Raw genomic sequence first — 20,000 nt, 5'->3', positions numbered from 1 at the left:
TGCTTGACGCTACCAACACATATAATCATGTCGTTTCGTTTGGTTTTGAATGCGAAAAATAGCCGGCAAGGCAACATCGACTGGCGTGGGTTGTGAATGCTGTTCATCGATCAAATGACAAAAATACAACAACAACAAAAAACCTACAACCACAACGAATAAATAAATAAATAAACAAAACAACCAATTGTTAGGAAAACGCATTGATAAGCACATTTGCGTGCTTACGTGGGTGGTAGTGTGGGTGTGCGCACGCGACCGTGTTTATAAAATAAACTCCTGTGGGAGAAAAACGAAAAGCAGGGTGCGGCACCACACGATCTCAGTTTTGCCGGGAGGAGGGGAGGGGTGGGGGTAGTCAACAGTGGCATGAATCTTGGTCAGACAGCGACACAGTGGGTCTCTCAGCCTGCTGACCGGCCAGGGGTAGGCGGGGATTTGAACTATCTGTGTGGGGTCTGAATCAACTCCCGCGGAAGAAAAACGAAAACCATGGACCACCATCAGCCGCCGTGGCGAAGTGGTCAGCGTCGCGGACTGACGGCTGGGAGGACGCAGGTTCGAATCCCAGCGGAGGTTTTTTTGTTTTTGTTTTTTTTTCGGCTCGCGACCGACCCCTACCCAGAGTTGAGTGCGCTATGGGCTTAAATGGGGAGACTGGGACCACACAGTCGAGTATCATCCACTTCACGGATACGTCTTTGGGTGTGTTGTTCTAATTTCCTGACCAACACTGCAAGTGTCTGTATCTCTCGGGCCTGGTTCACGCCGGGCTATCATTATGACAGGAAGCGTAGAGTACAGCCTTGTCACGTGGTCCCAAACCTAAATGGACCTCCATAGCATCATCATCATCATCATCATCATCATCGTCCTCCTCCTCCTTCTTCATCATCAATATGAAAAACGGCCCCAAATTATGTGGCCTTTCAAGCCCTGCTTTCCCATGGTGATGTCAGTTTCGATACCCCTCCACTTCTGCGCTTGGGATGAGTCTTGTCGGGGTCTTCAGTGTCGACGGGTTCATGGGGGACTCCACTTGGAGGGACGTGGTGGCGGTCTCCACTCTGGGGGAGACGCTCACGCCAGTCTAGATCCGCGACCAAGCCATTGTTGCCGTTAGTAGGGGGCTCAGTAGGTGGTGTCCTAAGTACGTTAATATTTATATCAGAACAGGCACTACCGAACACGACTCACAGCAGTGCAGGGTCTCCTCTGGTGTGTGGCCTCCTGGCAACCTAACATCGATGGTTCCCTGTAGACTGCCGGTACGGAGACTGTGGCAGACGAACCCGGGTGTGGCTTTATATGGGGTACTAGGAATGAGCGGTGTTGGAGTAATTCCACTGAAACAGTGCAGATGATGGGGAAGCAAAAAAAACAACAAAAAACAAAAACCGAAAACCATGGACATGGTACAGTTATTTCTTTACAAAGCGGGTTTTTCAGCAAGGCTCTGCCCGTGACAACGTTCTTGTTGCTTCGGGTTCTATGTTGTACACCAGCTGTGTGCTGTCTACAGGACCGTGCCGAAAAACTAGCACCCAGCCCACCATTCAGGATCTAGTAGATGGGGGTTGAAAATCCCTGTTCGTTTGGGAATCGAGCTCAGGACACACACACACACACACACACACACACACACATATCTATATATATATATATAGAGAGAGAGAGACACACACACACACACACACACACACATAATTTTATATATTCACAAGTTATGCGAAACTGAGGTCATTTGCTGAGCTGAGCTACGTTCATCATTTACAAAACGCCGGACACGCAATAAAGAGCGACACACTAAAAATAGCAATGCAATGCATAACAAAGAGAAAGGACACCAGACGACGCTCCGAGAGCTTCCAGTACACAGGCACCGCAGCAATTTGCATGATACCACAACACACGCACTCTGCTTTCATGAGGGGAACAGACACAGATCACGACGGAAAGCTGTCCATCAAATAATGATCACCACACGATCTCTTATTTCCGGGATACTGAGTCAACAGTGGCATTTGGTCAGACCGAGAGCGACGTTGTGGGCCTGACTGACAGCTTGCGGGGGTTGGCGGGGATTTGAACTGTACTGCCTGTAAGGGGTCTATCTGAATCGACGGGGAAATGTTCTATGAACTGATTGTGTTGGTTTTCTGTCTGTTGTGGGCGCTGTTGAGTTGACTGGGTCTGTTGGTGTGACTGTGTGCGTGTGTGATGTTTGCATGCTGAAAGAGGGAGTGTATAGACATAGCCTTGTTGTGTGTGTGTGTGTGTGTGTGTGTGTGGAGGGGCAGGGGGTGTGAGGAGAGGGAGCGTGCGCGCGCGTGTGTGTGTGTGTGTGCATGTGTGTGCGCGTGCTATGTGTGTGTTTGTGTGTATGTGTGTGTGTGCGTGCGTGTGTTTGTGTGTGCATGTGAGCGTGTACATAAGTGTGTATGTGTGTGTGCGCGTGTGCGCGCACACGTTTGTGTGTGCATATGAGTGTGTGTATGTGTCTCATTTTCCTTTCACTGACTGCACTGACCTGATCAGCTGCTATGTCCGTGTTCCACGCGCAGACTGGCTGTGTTCTGCAGTGTTGTTGTTTGCGCTCTGTCTGCTCACTGGGCCAGGGTTGAGTTCAACGCCCGAAATCACGAGAAAAGCGAACCAAAATTACCAGCGAAGTTGAAGATTTCGAATTCCAGGAATATACGTTTTCTCCAAAACTCGATGTTTTTCTCTTCAAACGTTTTTATCAAACTTGGCACAAAAATGCCAATGGCCAGCAGATGATCTTCTGTGCCGATTGCCATTGTCAAGGAGTGTCAGAAGTCTTGTTGATTATCAAAAGTTAGGCTAACCTTTTTTTTTGTTGTTGGAGCCCTGAAATTGTTCTGCTGACCCTCACGCAGTGAACACAGGTCAGAGTCCCAGAGTTTCCTTATCAAGTGTCTTTAAAAGGCCATCGTGCCTGCGGGGAAATGTCACGTCAAGTTTACCTGCGGGTGATCTGCCTGAGACAAAGCGAACTGCCTGAGGGTAAGCAATATCCGGTATTCAGGAACACAAGAGTACCTGCAAACTTTGACCCAGATTGTTATCATTAGTCACAACTGTTGACATCTTGCACCACGTATGCATTTTCAGTTGTATTAGTGAGAAGACCTGTGAACAAGCTCCAAAGAGCTTCAACACGGACACAAACCAGTAACCAGTAACCAGTGAATCTACAAAACCGAAGACACTTTACCCTCACATCCTGCCAAAGGCCACTGCCCACGAAGCAGACGTAATATGGCGGATCCTTTTGTCGCGTTGTTTCTGTTGAGGGAAAACAGGCGTGCTTTGCGGATTGCACGTGTTTTGCATGCTAACTCTCTCGACGATGCTCTGAACGATTGTGTGATGAGCATGCGCAGAAGGGAATCACCGGGATTTTTAATTATAGACAATGGGTTTGCTGGGTTTGAAAACGAAGATAACCTTGTGTGTGTGTGTGTGTAACGTATCCATATTGCAGCTTTAAAGCCGAAAACAAAAAATATTGGCTGTATGATTCAGACTCCAATCAAAATGGTAATGTACTGGAATGTCTGTTATTTTTGACACTGTTCGCAGTCTGCTGACTTATGAACATTCAAACATCCGGAATCTGGAACCTCTCTATTTCTACTCGTGCTTCACGTTGTATTTTACAGGCATGTTGATTGTCTCCCTTTCCCATTGTGGAGATAGTGCAGAGAGCGGTGAAATTTTGGTGTGTGGTTGTGGTGTGATGTGGTGTTGTGTGCTGTGCTGTGGCGTGGCGTGGTGTGATGTGGCGTGGCGTGGCGTGGCGAGGTGTAATTTGGTGTGGTGTGATGTGGCGTGGTGTCATGTGTTACGGTGTCGTGTGAGGTGTGGTGTGGTGTGAAGTGTGGTTTGGTGTGATGAGGTGTGGTGTGGTGTGGTGTGATGAAGTGTGGTGTGGTGTGGTAACTGGAGAGGGAGAGAGACAGAAAGAAAAGACAGCCAGATCGACAGAGACAAAGAGATAGAGAGGAAGGCAGAGCCAGTCAGACAGACAGAGAGACAAAGATACTGAGGGAAAGACAAAGAGTCATAGTTACAAAGGGAAACGGGTTCATAACAAAACAACCAATGAAATCCCACTCACTCGACTGCCTTGTTTTAATTTGGCGCAAATGTACACATACAACATCAAATGTATCACAATGTGCAGTGGGTTGTTTTTTTGTGTTTTTGGTGGTTGTTTTTTTGTTATAAATAAATGACAGTTAATGTTACAGATTACAAATAAGTACAAGCATCCAAACTCACACGAAATAACATAGTCACGTACAGCCATATTATATGTCTGTCGCATGATTTTTTTTTTTTTACAATGGCAAAGAACGATAACGAATATCACCAACATTATATGAATATGTACATCAACCTTACTCGAGGCGAAGGACATTTTGCAAATGCAGTAGAAAGATAATACTGATATTTCTTTTCGTAAAATTCTTGGTGTTGTTTTTAGGACTCTCTCGACTCAAACGGTTCAAAATGTTTATCTTGGTTCCTGTTTTGCAACATGTACTTCCCGAATTCTGTTTGTTATGAGAATACGTGTGTGCGAGTGTGCATGCATATCATGTGCAAGCCTGTATACACATGCACTTGAGTGAGTGAGTGAGTGAGTGAGTGTGTGTGTGTGTGTGTGTGTGTGTGTGTGTGTGTGTGTAGATTTCGATGTACACTGCCTGTTTTATGTTTCTGTATTTGCTATAAAACAACTTTAATGCCACCACATGATGCATGTGACAAAAAACGTGTCACTGAATAAATACTGATGCGTAATGGCCATATGCTTTATTGTAATCATCAATCAATGATACAGTAATAATACTTCCATGTGACACAACGCAAGAAGCATTATCACGATTCCAGTAAATAATAATACGCCGCGCGCGCTTTCTTAATTGTCGGACCAGAAATACATACCATTGATCAGAGAAATGCATACAATATATTTTTGTTAGTTTCCATATCATAATGAGCTTTAGTTTTTCATACATTCGTGCCAACCAATGAAGTACTGTCGACTTCGCTCTCACGCATTCTGACATATACAACAATTCTCTCTCTCTCTCTCTCTCTCTCTCTCTCTCTCTCCATCCCTGCTTCCATTCAATATGATTGATAGATTGCTTTCATTCCTTTTACTTCCTGTTCAAACTCATGGACGGACACGTTTGTCATTCGTCTTATTTCGCGCGGAGAAAATGTGAAAATCAGACACACAGTTATAAGGGACAGCTTCAACAACAATAAAATCATATTAAGTCATTTGCTTCATAAATTCCTTGATTTAAAAGAAAAATTGATATATATATATATATATATATATATATATATATATATATATATATATATATATATAAACCTCTATAATTCCCTCTGGCTGTTTTATATAATATTTTGATCCTTTCAACGTTTACATTTGATTTTTTGTTGTTGTTGTTGCTGTTGTTGTTCAATTATTTAGTTCACGTATTATTGGACGAATGGAGGATATAAACAATGATAACTTGTAAAAAAAATATATATATATAACCCCCCCTCCCCCACAAAAAAACCCAACAACAACAACAAACAAACAACTAAAATGGTGACCTGGAAATTCTCTCTTATTCTGGTTTGGAGATATTCATGAGATTCTTCTTACAAGGATACATTATAATCAAAACTGCTGAGCTTCTGACGCTAAATGGAAAACAACATACACAAACATTCTGCACACACTCGTGTATAAACGGTTGATGGTGAGTTTTTTTTGTGTGTGTGAGAAGTCGAGTAAAAAAAAAAAAAAAAATCGGAAAACGCTGACAATTTGAGTATGTCATCTGCAGTGACATTTCTGACACGCTTTTATCAAAGAAACCGAGGTTTCCTTAGATATCCGTCAGTAAAACATTTCTTTCACTGGCCATCGATCTTTTCTATTCTGAGCTCTGAAAAAAAAAGGTTGACGACTCCAACAGGCAGCGGTAATCAGTACTGTGTCAGTTCCTCTCCCTCTCTCAATCCATTTCAATTGTGTTGAGTGTGACGAACGTTCGACAGACATCAACAAAAGAACCTTTACTCTCTCTCGCTGACTTTCTCGCTGAAGCTCTCGCTTCTCTCCCTTTGACAGGGTCAGTGGCTGCTCTCCGCCACCAGCATGGGACTTCTCCGTGACGTCACCGACTCCGAGACACCTTCCGCTTCCGCTGTTGACGTCACAACATCTTCCGGGTATTCGCCGTCTTGGCTGCTTCCGGTTTCCTTGGCCAGCGCCTTCCGTTTGCGGACCTCCTCGGCGTGTCTCCTCCGGCGTTCCTGCTTCTCACGGAGCTCTCTCTGCTGGCGTTCCTTGTTGTCCTGAGCCTGGTCCATGCGCTGGGCCAGCGTCTCCTCCTTGGACTTCTGGTACTGGGCGAAGTTCTCCAGGGCCGCCAGGGCGTCAGTCCGCTCCATGTCCCGCAGCTTCTCCAGCCGCTCCTGCTCCTTTTTCTGGAACACAGCATGGGGATCGTCACAGCGTGAGAGAGAATGATACAGAGAGAGAGAGAGAGGGGGGGGGGGTGGAGAGAGAGGGGTGAGGGTGGAGAGAGAAAGAGGGGTGGGGTGGAGAGATAGAGAGAATGGGAGAGTGATTCTGATTCTGATTCGGATGGTTTATTCAAAAAAGGCCTTAGCCCCTTATGAAGGGGTGGTGTGTAAACTTTTTTCGAGAACATTATGACATACAGTAGATGATACAATAAAACAAAACAATACCTAGACTGATAATCAGGAACAACTAAATGACCGGATTTTGAATGCTTTGTGTAGATAAGTTGCAAACTGTCTGACTTCTTCTTCACGACGTGACGCCATAAGCAAAACTAGTTTAAAGATGGAAGGCTGAGAGTAATATTTCTGGGGTATGAAATTATACCATAGTTCACATAACTTTGGACAACAAAACATGAAATGTAATTCGTTTTCTTCTGCATTTGTGCACAATGGACAAATAAGATCATGATCATTATGCTGTGTGTATCGAAAATGATGAATTACAATATCTGAAAGCCCAAACCTAAATCTTGTCATGACATATTTTAAATGTTTTGCCAAATTCATGGATAAATACGAATGGGAGAGGGAGAGAATAAGAGAGAGAGAGAGAGAGAGAGAGAGAGAGAGAGAGACATAGAGAGACAAAGAGAGAGACAGAATGAGAGAGAGAGAGAGGGAGGGAGAGAGAGAATGAATGAATTTTCTTTAATGAGGGAAGTGGAATAAGCAAGGATATGCTTTTTTTCATCCGGCCCTCAGGGCGAAGAAATTAAACAAGCAAATAAAACAAAATAAAAAAAAATACAATACTACTACTACTACTACCACAACTACTTCTAGTTAATATGATAAAATAAATGATAACAAAAAGAAGAGAGGAAAAAAACAAAATACTATCACAGCATACAAATACTAAAATGGACACAACGAGTACACTTTCACATGCATAAATATGTAACCATCCCTTCAGTTTCAGTTTCAGTAGCTCAAGGAGGCGTCACTGCGTTCGGACAAATCCATATACGCTACACCACATCCCTACTCATAACAACAACAACAATGATACTAATACTAATAATAACAATAATAGTACATGGTATTTTATCTAACATTACATGTTTAAGTAGAATGGCGTTATCGCTGAGGTTATATATTTTCCATTTTACCAAACAAATAGTTTTGGGTTTTTTTTAAAAGAGATTCTGAAGTTAACACTACTAGTTATAAGGCAGGTTATTCCAGTACGAACCACCACTGTAAGAAAGACTGGACTTAAACAGATAAATTCTAGGAAGAGGTATGAAACTTATGGAAAAAAAAAAGACTACAACAAAGCAACACTAAAGAACTCTGTCCCCACCCCTACCCCAGTCTAATTCTCTCCAACCCCATGCACGTAGTGAAAGTCTTAGGTTTCAACATTCAGTCGTAAATAAGAGAGAGAGAGAGAGAGAGAGAGAGAGAGAATCTTTCAAACACAATTCATTCATTCGTTCGTTCATTTTATCATCCATTCATTCACTTTCCCCACACCCCCTCCTCACAAGAAAAAAAACACACTCCAATAATCTTGCAGTAGTCTTCTCTTGTCAAATTTAGTTATTATCTCCTTTATTTTAATTTTTATCCAATCTTATTTTCTTCCTTTTTGTTTTTCTTTTGCAATGAGTGACGGATGTAAAACCAGAAGCAGAAAGCATTAAAAAAAAATTTAAAAAAATCTCTGAAAAACAATCCATCCAGCCGTCCAGCCAGTCATTCTATAATTGATTGATTGATTGATTCATTCATTCATTCGTTTATTCATTCGTTCACCCATTCATCCACTCACTCATTCACCCACTCCTTCCCTCCCTCCCTCCCTCCCTCCCGCCCTCACTCACTCACTCATTCACCCACTCCTTCCCTCACTCACTCCCTCACTCATTCACCCACTCCCTCCCTCAATCACTCACTCATTCACCCACTTCTTCCCTCACTCCCGCCCTCACTCACTCACTCATTCACCCACTCCTTCTCTCACTCACTCCCTCACTCATTCACCCACTCCCTCCCTCAATCACTCACTCATTCACCCACTTCTTCCCTCACTCCCTCACTCCCTCCCTCACTCATTCACCCACTCCTTCCCTCACTCACTCCCTCACTCATTCACCCACTCCCTCCCTCAATCACTCACTCATTCACCCACTCCCTCCCTCACCCACTCCCTCACTCACTCACTCACTCATTCACCCACTCCTTCCCTCACTCACTCCCTCCCTCACTCATTCAATCCACTCACCTTCCTCCTCCTCTCGGCTCTCTCCAGCTTCTCACGGATCTCGTCCTCCGTCACAGCCCTCTTCTTCTTGCGGGACCTCTCCAGCGCCAGTTTCTCCAGGCGGGGCGGGGGGCGGGTCTGCCCGTCCCCTCGGGCGTCCACGATCTCGAAGCACATGCCGCCCGTGGCCTGCGCCTTGGGCTTGGAGATGAGGCCTTCCTCGCGGAGGTTCTGCATCACCTGAGCCTCCTCCAGGCGGGCCCGGTCCTTGGCGCTGTTCTTCGTACCCACTGTGGTGCCCGTGATGGCCAGCTCTGCGTGGGCACAGGGATAGGATGCTGGATTATGATGATGATGGTGAAGATACTACTGCTACTGCTACTGCTACTGATGATGGTGGTGGTGGAGGTGGTACTACTACTAGTAACTGGTGATGGTGATGGAGATGATGGTGATGATGATGATAACGACACTACTACTACTGCTATGTTGATGAGGAGGAGGAGAAGAAGAATAATAATAAGAAGAAATGAAACTTTGTACCATTCTTTAGTGCTTCCAGACCTCTTAGAACACTTTACCGTAAAACGTCTCTCAGACATAAAGCAGACAAGAACACACACACACACACACACACACACACACACATTACCAGTCGTCACCAACGCTACAGAAACATGTTCACTATTCCACCGAGAGGGGGTGGGGGGGGGGGGGGGGTAAGATGGAAATGGTGGGGGGGGGGGGGGGGGGGGGGGAAGGGAGAGTCTGCACGAACTAATATCGGTGACAATAATTATGGCGTAGTTCAAAGCTGATTTCCCAAGGCACTTGAAACAATATTCTGACATGCAACGCTCGCGTTTGTGTTCACACTTAACAGTTCACAAACATGCAATGTGGCGTTTATTCTCGAGTTCCGTATATTTCTGTTTTTATAATGATTCATTGTGAAGTTTTCTATTCCGTTATACTTTTATGTTTTACAAGAAACGGTTGTTGTTGTTGGCTGTTGGGTTTTTTTCTTTCTTTTTCTTTCTTTCTTTAAAAAAAAAAAAAATATATATATATATATATATATATATATATATATTTCTTGTCAGTTTACGCCATCGTGTTGTTGTTTGTAAATAATATGTAATGACAATGTTGTCTTTATGTCAATAATATATTTTTTTAATTCTACCTCAACGCTCAGCTTATGTTACAGATTGACACAAGCTAACAATGAAGCCAACAGGAAAGTGAGAGCTGTATGATCAATAATGTCTTCACTACAAAGGGAAGTCATTTACAGTTTAGTCTTTTGGGAAAGACTATGACTCTCAAACTAGAACGCAAGATTGCACTGGCTCTTAGTGCTGCAGCCTTGGGGGCTAGCTGGCCTTTGGGAACCATCCCAACGCCGACTGTCCTAAGAACCCTTTTGGCCGAGAGAGTGGGGATGTAACTTGGGCAAGACATTCTTCACTATCATTTAATTCTAGCCCAGATAGTTGGGACAGCAGTTGCCTCCTCTACTGTTCTGATGGTCTTTGTCGGACACGACTGACTATCATACAACACTAACAATAATACTAATGTTTAAAAAAAAAAAAAAGCAAACAAGCAAATCAATGAATAGACAAATGAATAAAATAAAAGATGATTTCTATGCTGAACATAATAATCCTGCGTATTGCAGCTCAGCGCGATTATCATCCACAACCTTCTCTCTCTCTCTCTCTCTCTCTCTCTCTCTCTCTCTCTCTCATCAAAGGGTAATTGGATACCAGCAGGCAGGGACGGGACCTATCGGTTAATCTGGTTTTAGTTCATCAAGTAATCCTGTTTTCAGGGCAGACTGTCGTGGAACTGAATACAGAAGCGTGCCAAATGCGGGTGGAGAGCTGTTGAGAGTTAAGACTTCGTCGGTAATACTAACAGGGCTTTCGTCATGTTGCACTACGTATTGCACAGCAAACCAGCCGTCTTGTTGAATGCCTGTCTGTCTGTCTGTCTCTTTGTCAGTCTGTCGGTCGGTTTGTTTTATCTGTCTCTCTCTGTGTTGTCTTTCTCTGTCTCTCTTTCCCTGCCCTTCCGTCTCTGAAAGAGAGAGAGAGGGGGGAGAGAGAGGCAAACAGACAGAGAGAGGCAGAGAGACAGACAGAGGGAGATCGAGAGGGATAGGGAGAGAAGGGAGACTGAGAGAGAAAGATAGAGAGGGGGGCACAGAGAGTGAGAAAGAGAGAGAAGAAGAGGGAGAGAGAGAGGAAGAGGGAGAGAGAGAGGCAAACAGACTGACAGAGACAGAGAGAGATCGAGAGGGAGAGGGAGAGTGGGGAGACTGAGAGAGAAAGATAGAGAGAAGGGGGCACACAGAGAGAGAGAGAGAGAGTACGAAAGAAAAGAAGGGTGAGTGTCCGTGTAATTGTTTATGGAAAAATAATCTCTCTCTCTCCCTCTCTCTCAGTTTTTATAAAGAAAGAAAAGATTGTGTGATATTTTGAGTGCACACACACACACACACACACACATTTAGACAGGATTGACCCATTTCACTTTTTTTTTAAGTGGGTTTTCAGGGGAAAACTTTAATGAAATAGAGGAAGAAGATGACAGCCTGGTTTGCAAAGGGAGTTGGTTCCACATAGATAGACCGTGAAAAGTGAAAAGGAAAAAGAAGAAAAAAAAAGAAAAAAAAAGCGGCGAACAGAAGACTATGCTCTAACAGAAGGGATGCAAAAGACGATCATCAGGTTGAAGAACGAAGGTGACAAGAAGGGAGGTAATGCGGATAATATATGTAAGGTATCTTAACGCTCGCGCCAGGAATAGAGTAACAGCAAGATGCGAGTTGATAGTTGATTCTGTATTGAACAGGTAGAGATATTTTCGAGGCAGTTCCAGAAATAGAGCTTCAGTTTCAGTTTCAGTAGCTCAAGGAGGCGTCACTGCGTCCGGACAAATCCATATACGCTACACCACGTCTGCCAAGCAGATGCCTGACCAGCAGCGTAACCCAACACGCTTAGTCAGGCCTTGAGAAAAAAAAAGGTGAATAAATAATAGATAAGCTTACATAAGTAAATAAATAAATAATAATTATAATATAAAAAGGAAATAATAATACTAATACTAATACTACTACTAATAATAATAACAATAATAATAATAAATAAATAAATAAATAAGGCAACAATGATGATAAATAAGCAAATAAATGTAAAACATGAAGACACACATTCACACATACACCCACATATGCATAACATATATGCACCAAACATGCAGTTTCACAGATATGAAAGCACAGTCAAATACATATAAACGTACATGAGCAGGAATAGAGGAAAAGCAAAAAGACGAGTTGATTGATAGTTGATTCTGTATTGAAAAGGTAGAGATATTTTCGAGGCAATGCCAGGAATAGACGAAAAGCAGAAAGTTGCGAGTTGATAGTTGATTCTGCTTTGAACAGGTAGAGATATTTTCGAGGCGGTAGCCAGTCACAGACGGAAAGCAAAAAGAGACAATTGATGCTGTATTGAACAGGTAACCAGTGAAGAGACATTGAGAATTGTGTGGCGTGTTCCCATCCAAGTGACTTGCAGACCAACACAGCGCGGAGCCACTGTTCTCAACTTTTTGGAGATTTTCGAGAAGATAGTTACTTTAGTGAACCAGTCAGGAGACGGTTACAATAGTCAAGCCTTGTCAAGACCAATAAACAGACTACAGTGTATTTTTATTTGTATTTCTTTTTATCACAACAGATTTCTCTGTGTGAAATTCGGGCTGCTCTCCCCAGGGAGAGCGCGTCGCTACATAACAGCGCCACCCATTTTTTTGTATTTTTTCCTGCGTGCAGTTTGAGTTGTTTTTTCCTGTCGAAGTGGATTTTTCTACAGAATTTTGCCAGGAACAACCCTTTTGTTGCCGTGGGTTCTTTTACGTGCGCAAAGTGCATGCTGCACACAGGACCTCGGTTTATCGTCTCATCCGAATGACTAGCGTCCAGACCACCAGTCAAGGTCTAGTTGATGGGGAGAAAATATCGGGCGGCCGAGCCGTGATTCGAACCAGCGCCGCGCTCAGATTCTCTCGCTTCCTAGGCGGACGCGTTACCTCTGGGCCATCACTCCACTCGTGTAGTGTGGAACGTTCTTTTTCCTCACTCCAGATTTCAGATTCGGCAAGGCAAGGCAAAAAGTCTGATTTCTTGAGCCCACTGGGGGCATTGAAGCGTCACATACAGCCATCTTTTTGTATGCATCATACAAACAAAAAGAGTAATGTCAAAAGAACACACACACACACACACACACACACACACACACACACACACACACACACAGTACACACACACACACACACACACAAATCATGATATATATTTTGAAAAAATCAAAAAAAATCGTATATGCTGTTTGAAGGGAAAAGTAGAATCAGGTATGAAAATGTTATGGTTTCATTCGGTTTTTTATTGTTTTTTTTTTCACTTGTATTACAATAAGTTTAGATTGATATTGCAATCCCGAATAAACATCTCTCTCTCTCTCTCTCTCTCTCTCTCTCTCTCTCTCTCTCGATATATATATATATATATATATATATATATTTACACACACACACACACACACACACACACACACACACATATATATATATATATATATATATATATATATATATATATATATATATATATATATATATACATACATATATCTATAAAACACGGAACGTGAAAATACTCAAACATGAGATCAGGCGAGATGATGCAGCTACGCACCCCCCCCCCCACCCCCTACACCCCCGTGCCCCCCGCGTCACTCCCATTCCACACACCCCATTCACCCCCAGCCTCACCCCCAGCCTCATCGTCCCCACCCCTCACCACCCTCCTCCTCCTACACCACCCCGTCTCCAACCCCACACATCAGAACCTTGTCGTATAAAATCGCGCGCGTCAACTGGCGTAAAATCAAGAAAAACAACAACAAAAACCACTCCCTCACCATCGGTAAACACACACACACACACACACACACACACACACACACACACACACGCACGCACACACAACACGGATCAAAGAAAGTCCAGATCTAACCGATCTAATCAATAAATCTCTGTCAGATCGATTCCTTATCGCCTCGGAGATCAATAGCCAGCCAGTGCCAGCTGTCGAGTCAGTCAAGTGGAAAGTCAGTGCCTGGGTCCCTGTGTATTGGAGCGGAAAACGGGGCAGGATTAACCCCCCCCCCCTTACCCTCCCCCTTCCCCTCCCCCCCACCCCTTGCCCCCCCACCTCCCCTCTCTCCCCACACACGAGGGTTTGGCTGGCAGTGTATCATATTATCCCCAACGTGTGAACCGTGCCAACTCTACGATTATACTTGTGTGAAACAAGTGACGAATCTGGTTGGAGAGAGAAACACAGGCAGACAGACGTGGAGATTGACGTACAAACAGACAGACAGACGTGGAGATTGACGTACAAACAGACAGACAGACGTGGAGATTGACGTACAAACAGACAGACAGACAGACGTGGAGATTGACGTACAAACAGACAGACAGACGTGGAGATTGACGGACAAACAGACAGACAGACGTGGAGATTGACGTACAAACAGACAGACAGACAGACGTGGAGATTGACGGACTAACAGACAGACAGACGTGGAGATTGACGGACTAACAGACAGACAGACGTGGAGATTGACGTACAAACAGATAGACAGACAGACGTTGAGACTGACGGACAAACAGACAGACAGACGTGGAGATTGACGTACAAACAGACAGACAGACGTGGAGATTGACGTACAAACAGACAGACAGACAGACGTGGAGACTGACGGACAAACAGACAGACAGACGTGGAGACTGACGGACAAACAGACAGACAGACGTGGAGATTGACGTACAAACAGACAGACAGACAGACGTGGAGATTGACGTGCAAACAGACAGACAGACGTGGAGATTGACGGACAAACAGACAGACAGACAGACGTGGAGATTGACGTACAAACAGACAGACAGACGTGGAGATTGACGTACAAACAGACAGACAGACAGACGTGGAGATTGACGTACAAACAGACAGACAGACAGACGTGGAGATTGACGTACAAACAGACAGACAGACGTGGAGATTGACGGACAAACAGACAGACAGACGTGGAGATTGACGTACAAACAGACAGACAGACAGACGTGGAGATTGACGTACAAACAGACAGACAGACAGACGTGGAGATTGACGTACAAACAGACAGACAGACAGACGTGGAGATTGACGTACAAACAGACAGACAGACAGACAGACAGACAGACGTGGAGATTGACGTACAAACAGACAGACAGACAGACGTGGAGACTGACGGACAAACAGACGGACAGACGTGGAGACTGACGGACAAAAAGACAGACAGACGTGGGGATTGACGTACAAACAGACAGACGGACATGGAGATTGACGTACAAACAGACAGACAGACGTGGAGATTGACGTACAAACAGACAGACAGACGTGGAGATTGACGGACAAACAGACAGACAGACAGACGTGGAGACTGACGGACAAACAGACGGACAGACGTGGAGATTGACGGACAAACAGACAGACAGATGTGGAGATTGACGTACAAACAGACAGACAGACGTGGAGATTGACGTACAAACAGACAGACAGACGTGGAGATTGACGTACAAACAGACAGACAGACAGACGTGGAGACTGACGGACAAACAGACAGACAGACGTGGAGATTGACGTACAAACAGACAGACAGACGTGGAGATTGACGTACAAACAGACAGACAGACAGACGTGGAGATTGACGTACAAACAGACAGACAGACGTGGAGATTGACGTACAAACAGACAGACGGACGTGGGGATTGACGTACAAACAGACAGACGGACATGGAGATTGACGTACAAACAGACAGACAGACGTGGAGATTGACGTACAAACAGACAGACAGACGTGGAGACTGACGGACAAACAGATGGACAGATGCAGGCAGAGGCTGAAAGGGGGTGGGGGTGACCAGGGGTGAGGAGGTGGGGTGAATACACAGAATAGAGGCGAGATGGAGGGATAGAGGGATAACTATAACGATAAAGATTTTTTTTTCTTATCACATGAAGGCCATAGCCCCTTACAGAAGGGGGTAATGTTAAAAGGGGATAGATAGAATTAACATGACGCAAACCAACCAAAAACAGCTAGTGCAAATGTTCAGCAATAATCACATTTCGTAGTAACTTCTGTGCTTCACACACACACACACACACGCGCGCGCGCGCGCGCACACACACACACACATATATATATATATATATATATATATATATGGATAGATGGACAGATAGATGTGGATAAGTCACAGAGTGGACATGTCTTGACAGGCATAAAGGGAGAGATACAGCGAAAAAACAAACACACAGACTAATAGATAGACAGACTGGCAGACACACAGACAGACAGAGCAAATCAAGAGTTGTACGATAGATGGACACAGAGAGAGAGACAGACAGACAGACAGACAGACAGACAGAAAGAGAAGTTTTACTGAATGGCCTCCTCAACCCCCTTTCGCACTTTCTCTATCTCCCAAACCCCCGCCACCCACCCCACCCCATCCCATCCCACACCCCACTCTCTCTCACAATCAGATAGACGCACAACATACACACACACATACACACACGCACGCACAAACATGCACAAATATGAATACAGAAACCAGTTCATGTTCAAACTGTAATCACACGCACGAACGTGTTCAAATATAAAAGAAGAAACCAGTTCAAGATCAGGCTAAAACTGTATGACACATAGGCTTTACAAAAGCTGGGTTATTCCAACGTCGAAGGCAGAAAGAAATATGTATTGTGTGCAGTGTGTGTGTGTGTGTGTGTGGGTGGTGGACATTTGTGTCGTCAAAGGATTATAGCCAGCAGTCCTTGGCACCCAGTCTGTGCCGAAAAAATGTCCCGTTGTTCCCTGTCATAAAGGCTGCGCGGGTAACCATTGGAACTCTTTTCTTGCCTGCATGTCGGTTTCAGTGATTGCATGCCTGTTCGCTTGTGCGTCGGTCTGTCTATATATCTATATATCTATATATATATATATATATATATATATATATATATATATATATATATATTTATATATGGACACACACACACACATACACACACACACACACACATATATATATTCACCCTCCACACATACACACACTTTTACCCCTCCCCCTCTCACAGCCCCTACCCCCACGGGGTTTTTTTGTTTTTGTTTTTGTTTTCGTCTAATATCACTTCAAGTGGAAAGACGTTAAACTGAAGACAACAACAACAACAACAACAACACACACACACACACACACACACACACACACACATATATATATATATATATATATATATATATATATATCTTTCCCCGTCACTGTCTTTCCTTTGTATCGGAGGGGGAAGGGGGGGGTTCCTCTCTGTCTCTCCATTCCACTTCTCTTCACAAAGACAAGAGAGACAGACAGACACAGATAGAGACAGAGACTAAGAGACTTTGAGACAGGGAGAGCGGATGGAGACATCAAGATATATATATATATATATATATAATATGAATATTTCTCTCTCCTATTCTTATATATATATATATATATATATATATATATAGAGAGAGAGAGAGAGAGAGAGAGAGAGAATACATAACTAGAGAGAGAGAAAGAGGCAGACACAGACAGACTGCTCTTGAGAATAGGATGAATCGTTTTAAAATACAAATATTTAAAAATAAAATTAAATGTCTGAACACCGTTTGTTTGGTACTTAGAAAGAAACTAAATATGAACATTCATGCAATGGTCACAGACGAACCTGTTGTTTTTTTTTTAAATATTTCAATCGCAACCTATTTGTTACAAAGATTCATGTAATGCTGATAGCATTGTTGTCGCAGAATTAACAAGAATGACAGACGCATCGACTCGCAAATAGCAGTAGCAGTAGTTGTCATCGTCATCGCTGTGGTAGTAGTGCTGTTGTTCTTGTTGGTGGTGTTGTTGAGGTATATACTTGGTGATGGTGGTGGTGTTGTAGTAACAACAGCAGTAGTAGCAAAGGTAGCAGCAACAACAGTAGACGTTGTTGCAGCAGCAGCAGTAGCAACAGCAGTGGTACCAAAGGTAGCAGCAACAACAACAGAAGTTCTTGCAGCAGCAGCAGTAGCAAGATCAGCGGCAGCGATGGCAGTAACAGAAGTCGCTGTTGTTGTTTTTGTTGCTGGTACTTTGTTTTTGTTGTTGCTGTTGTTGTAGTAGCAGTCTTTGTTGTTGTTGTTGAAGAAATTGTTAGAGCTTGAACAACAGGCTGACAGTAACAGTAATACTGGAAGTACTTTAATGATTAATAATTTTTAAAAAACCAAAACAAAACAGCATGATCAAATTAGCAGTAGAGGAAACAAAAGTAACTACAACAGCCTACCGCTGTTATATATATATATATATATATATATATATATATATGTGTGTGTGTGTGTGTGTGTGTGTGTGTGTGTGTGTGTGTGTGTGTGTGTGTGTGTGTGTGTGTGTGTGTCTCAGTGTACTGCTACTATGAGGATGGTGGTTATGGTGATGAGATGACGATGATAATCATGTTGATGAGACCTGGACAATAAGACGCTGGATGGTGATGGTGGATGGTGTCAGAGAAAAGAAGTGTAAGTGGCTGTTTGCGACGGCGGTGGTAGTGGTGTGACGATGAGGATGGTGATGATGATGTTGTTGGTGGTGATGATGGCGGTAGAGGTGGTGATGGTGGTATCAGGGGGAGGGCATTATACTCGATGTACCATTAACTTCTCTCTCTCTCTCTCTCTCTCTCTCTCTCTCTCACTCACACACACACACACACACACACACACACACACACACACACACATTGGAGAGAGACAAACAGACAGAGAGACAAACAGACACACAGACACAGATACACAGACTGACAGACATGCAGATAGACAGACACACACACACACACACACTCCCAAAATCCACTTCCTCTCCTCCTCCCTCCCACTCGCCCCTCCATCCCCCCAGTCCACCCCTTACCACCCCAGAATGAACAAACTTCTAAATAATAATAATAAATAAATAAATAAACAACACTCACCCAGGTCGTCCCGGGGTCGGAAGGAGGACTCCACCTCCTTCACCTTGTCCTGCTCGGAGAACTCGGTGATCACGTGCGAGTACTCCTCGCCCAGCCCGGAGTCCGCCGACTGCTTGGAGGTGGCTGAGAAGCCCCGGTCGCTGTCCAGGGACCTCGTGTCCTCCAGCGAGTCGCACGAGCCCATCAGGTCCTTGGAGTTGGGCGAGCGGGAGCCCTTCTTGCGGAGCTTCTTCACCTTGTTGCCCTGGTCGTCCAGCTGCAGCTCGTGTGCGCTCTTCATGCTGGACCCTCGCCGTGGGGTCTTGCCGTTGCTGTTGGGCGTTCTGTGTTGGACCTCAGGGGTCTGAGTAGCCCCTTCCTTGCCCTCCACCATCTTCGTGTTGTCTCTGGACACGGAGGCAGGGCCCACTGGTTGCACTCGCACCGTCTTGGAATTTTCGCACCCCATTTTGGTTTTGGTTTTGTTTGTTTTTCCTTTTGTTTCGTTGTTTTCGGATAGTTTTATTTACTTACGTTTTAGTAGAAGGGAGATAATTCAAATGACTACGGCTGACGCTAAGCTGTTTTTTTTTCGGGGTAGGAATTTTGTTCTTTTGTTGTTGTTGTTGTTGTTGATGGTGTTGTTTTCTTTTTTCTTTTCTTTTTTTCTGCCCACTTGTTGATGGTCCTCTTAACGATAGTCGCTCGATAAACTTGTGGTGAGAATCTTTCACACTTTTACAAAGTCGTGGTTAACTAGAAAGAAAAAAATATTCGAAGGCAACTATCTCACACACAACAACAACAAATTCTGCTGAGCACAGGAGTCGGTCGGTCGCTTCAACACAAGGTTCTTGTCGAATCAAAATCTTGGCTGTGTTGTCGTGTGGTACTGGCGAGGGTGTGTATCTTATCACCACGACGTCAACAAAAAAGCCAAAAACAACTGAACCGACTACTACGCAGCAGGTTTTTTTTGCCCCCCTTTTCCTTCTCTAA

At 44.1% G+C, this 20,000-nt stretch overlaps 1 protein-coding gene across 1 annotated transcript in view; it reads right to left on the bottom strand.

Annotated features, from left to right (window-relative positions):
- Nucleotides 1-4,214: 4,214 nt before the first annotated feature.
- Nucleotides 4,215-20,000, bottom strand: part of LOC143279699 (uncharacterized) — a 15,907-nt gene continuing 121 nt past the window's right edge. Inside the window, exons 1-3 of the mRNA XM_076583805.1 lie at nucleotides 19,023-20,000; nucleotides 8,864-9,156; nucleotides 4,215-6,531 (exon numbers count right to left, since the gene is read on the bottom strand). The exon at nucleotides 19,023-20,000 is cut by the window's right edge and continues 121 nt beyond it. Coding sequence (XP_076439920.1) covers nucleotides 6,175-6,531; nucleotides 8,864-9,156; nucleotides 19,023-19,470 — 1,098 coding nt within the window. The 5' untranslated portion in view covers nucleotides 19,471-20,000 and the 3' untranslated portion in view covers nucleotides 4,215-6,174. The remainder of the gene's footprint in view (nucleotides 6,532-8,863; nucleotides 9,157-19,022) is intronic.

Source organism: Babylonia areolata, chromosome 3, assembly GCF_041734735.1.
Source record: "Babylonia areolata isolate BAREFJ2019XMU chromosome 3, ASM4173473v1, whole genome shotgun sequence".
Classification (NCBI taxonomy): Eukaryota; Metazoa; Mollusca; class Gastropoda; order Neogastropoda; family Buccinidae; genus Babylonia; species Babylonia areolata.
This window is presented reverse-complemented; position numbering and strand designations above follow the sequence as displayed.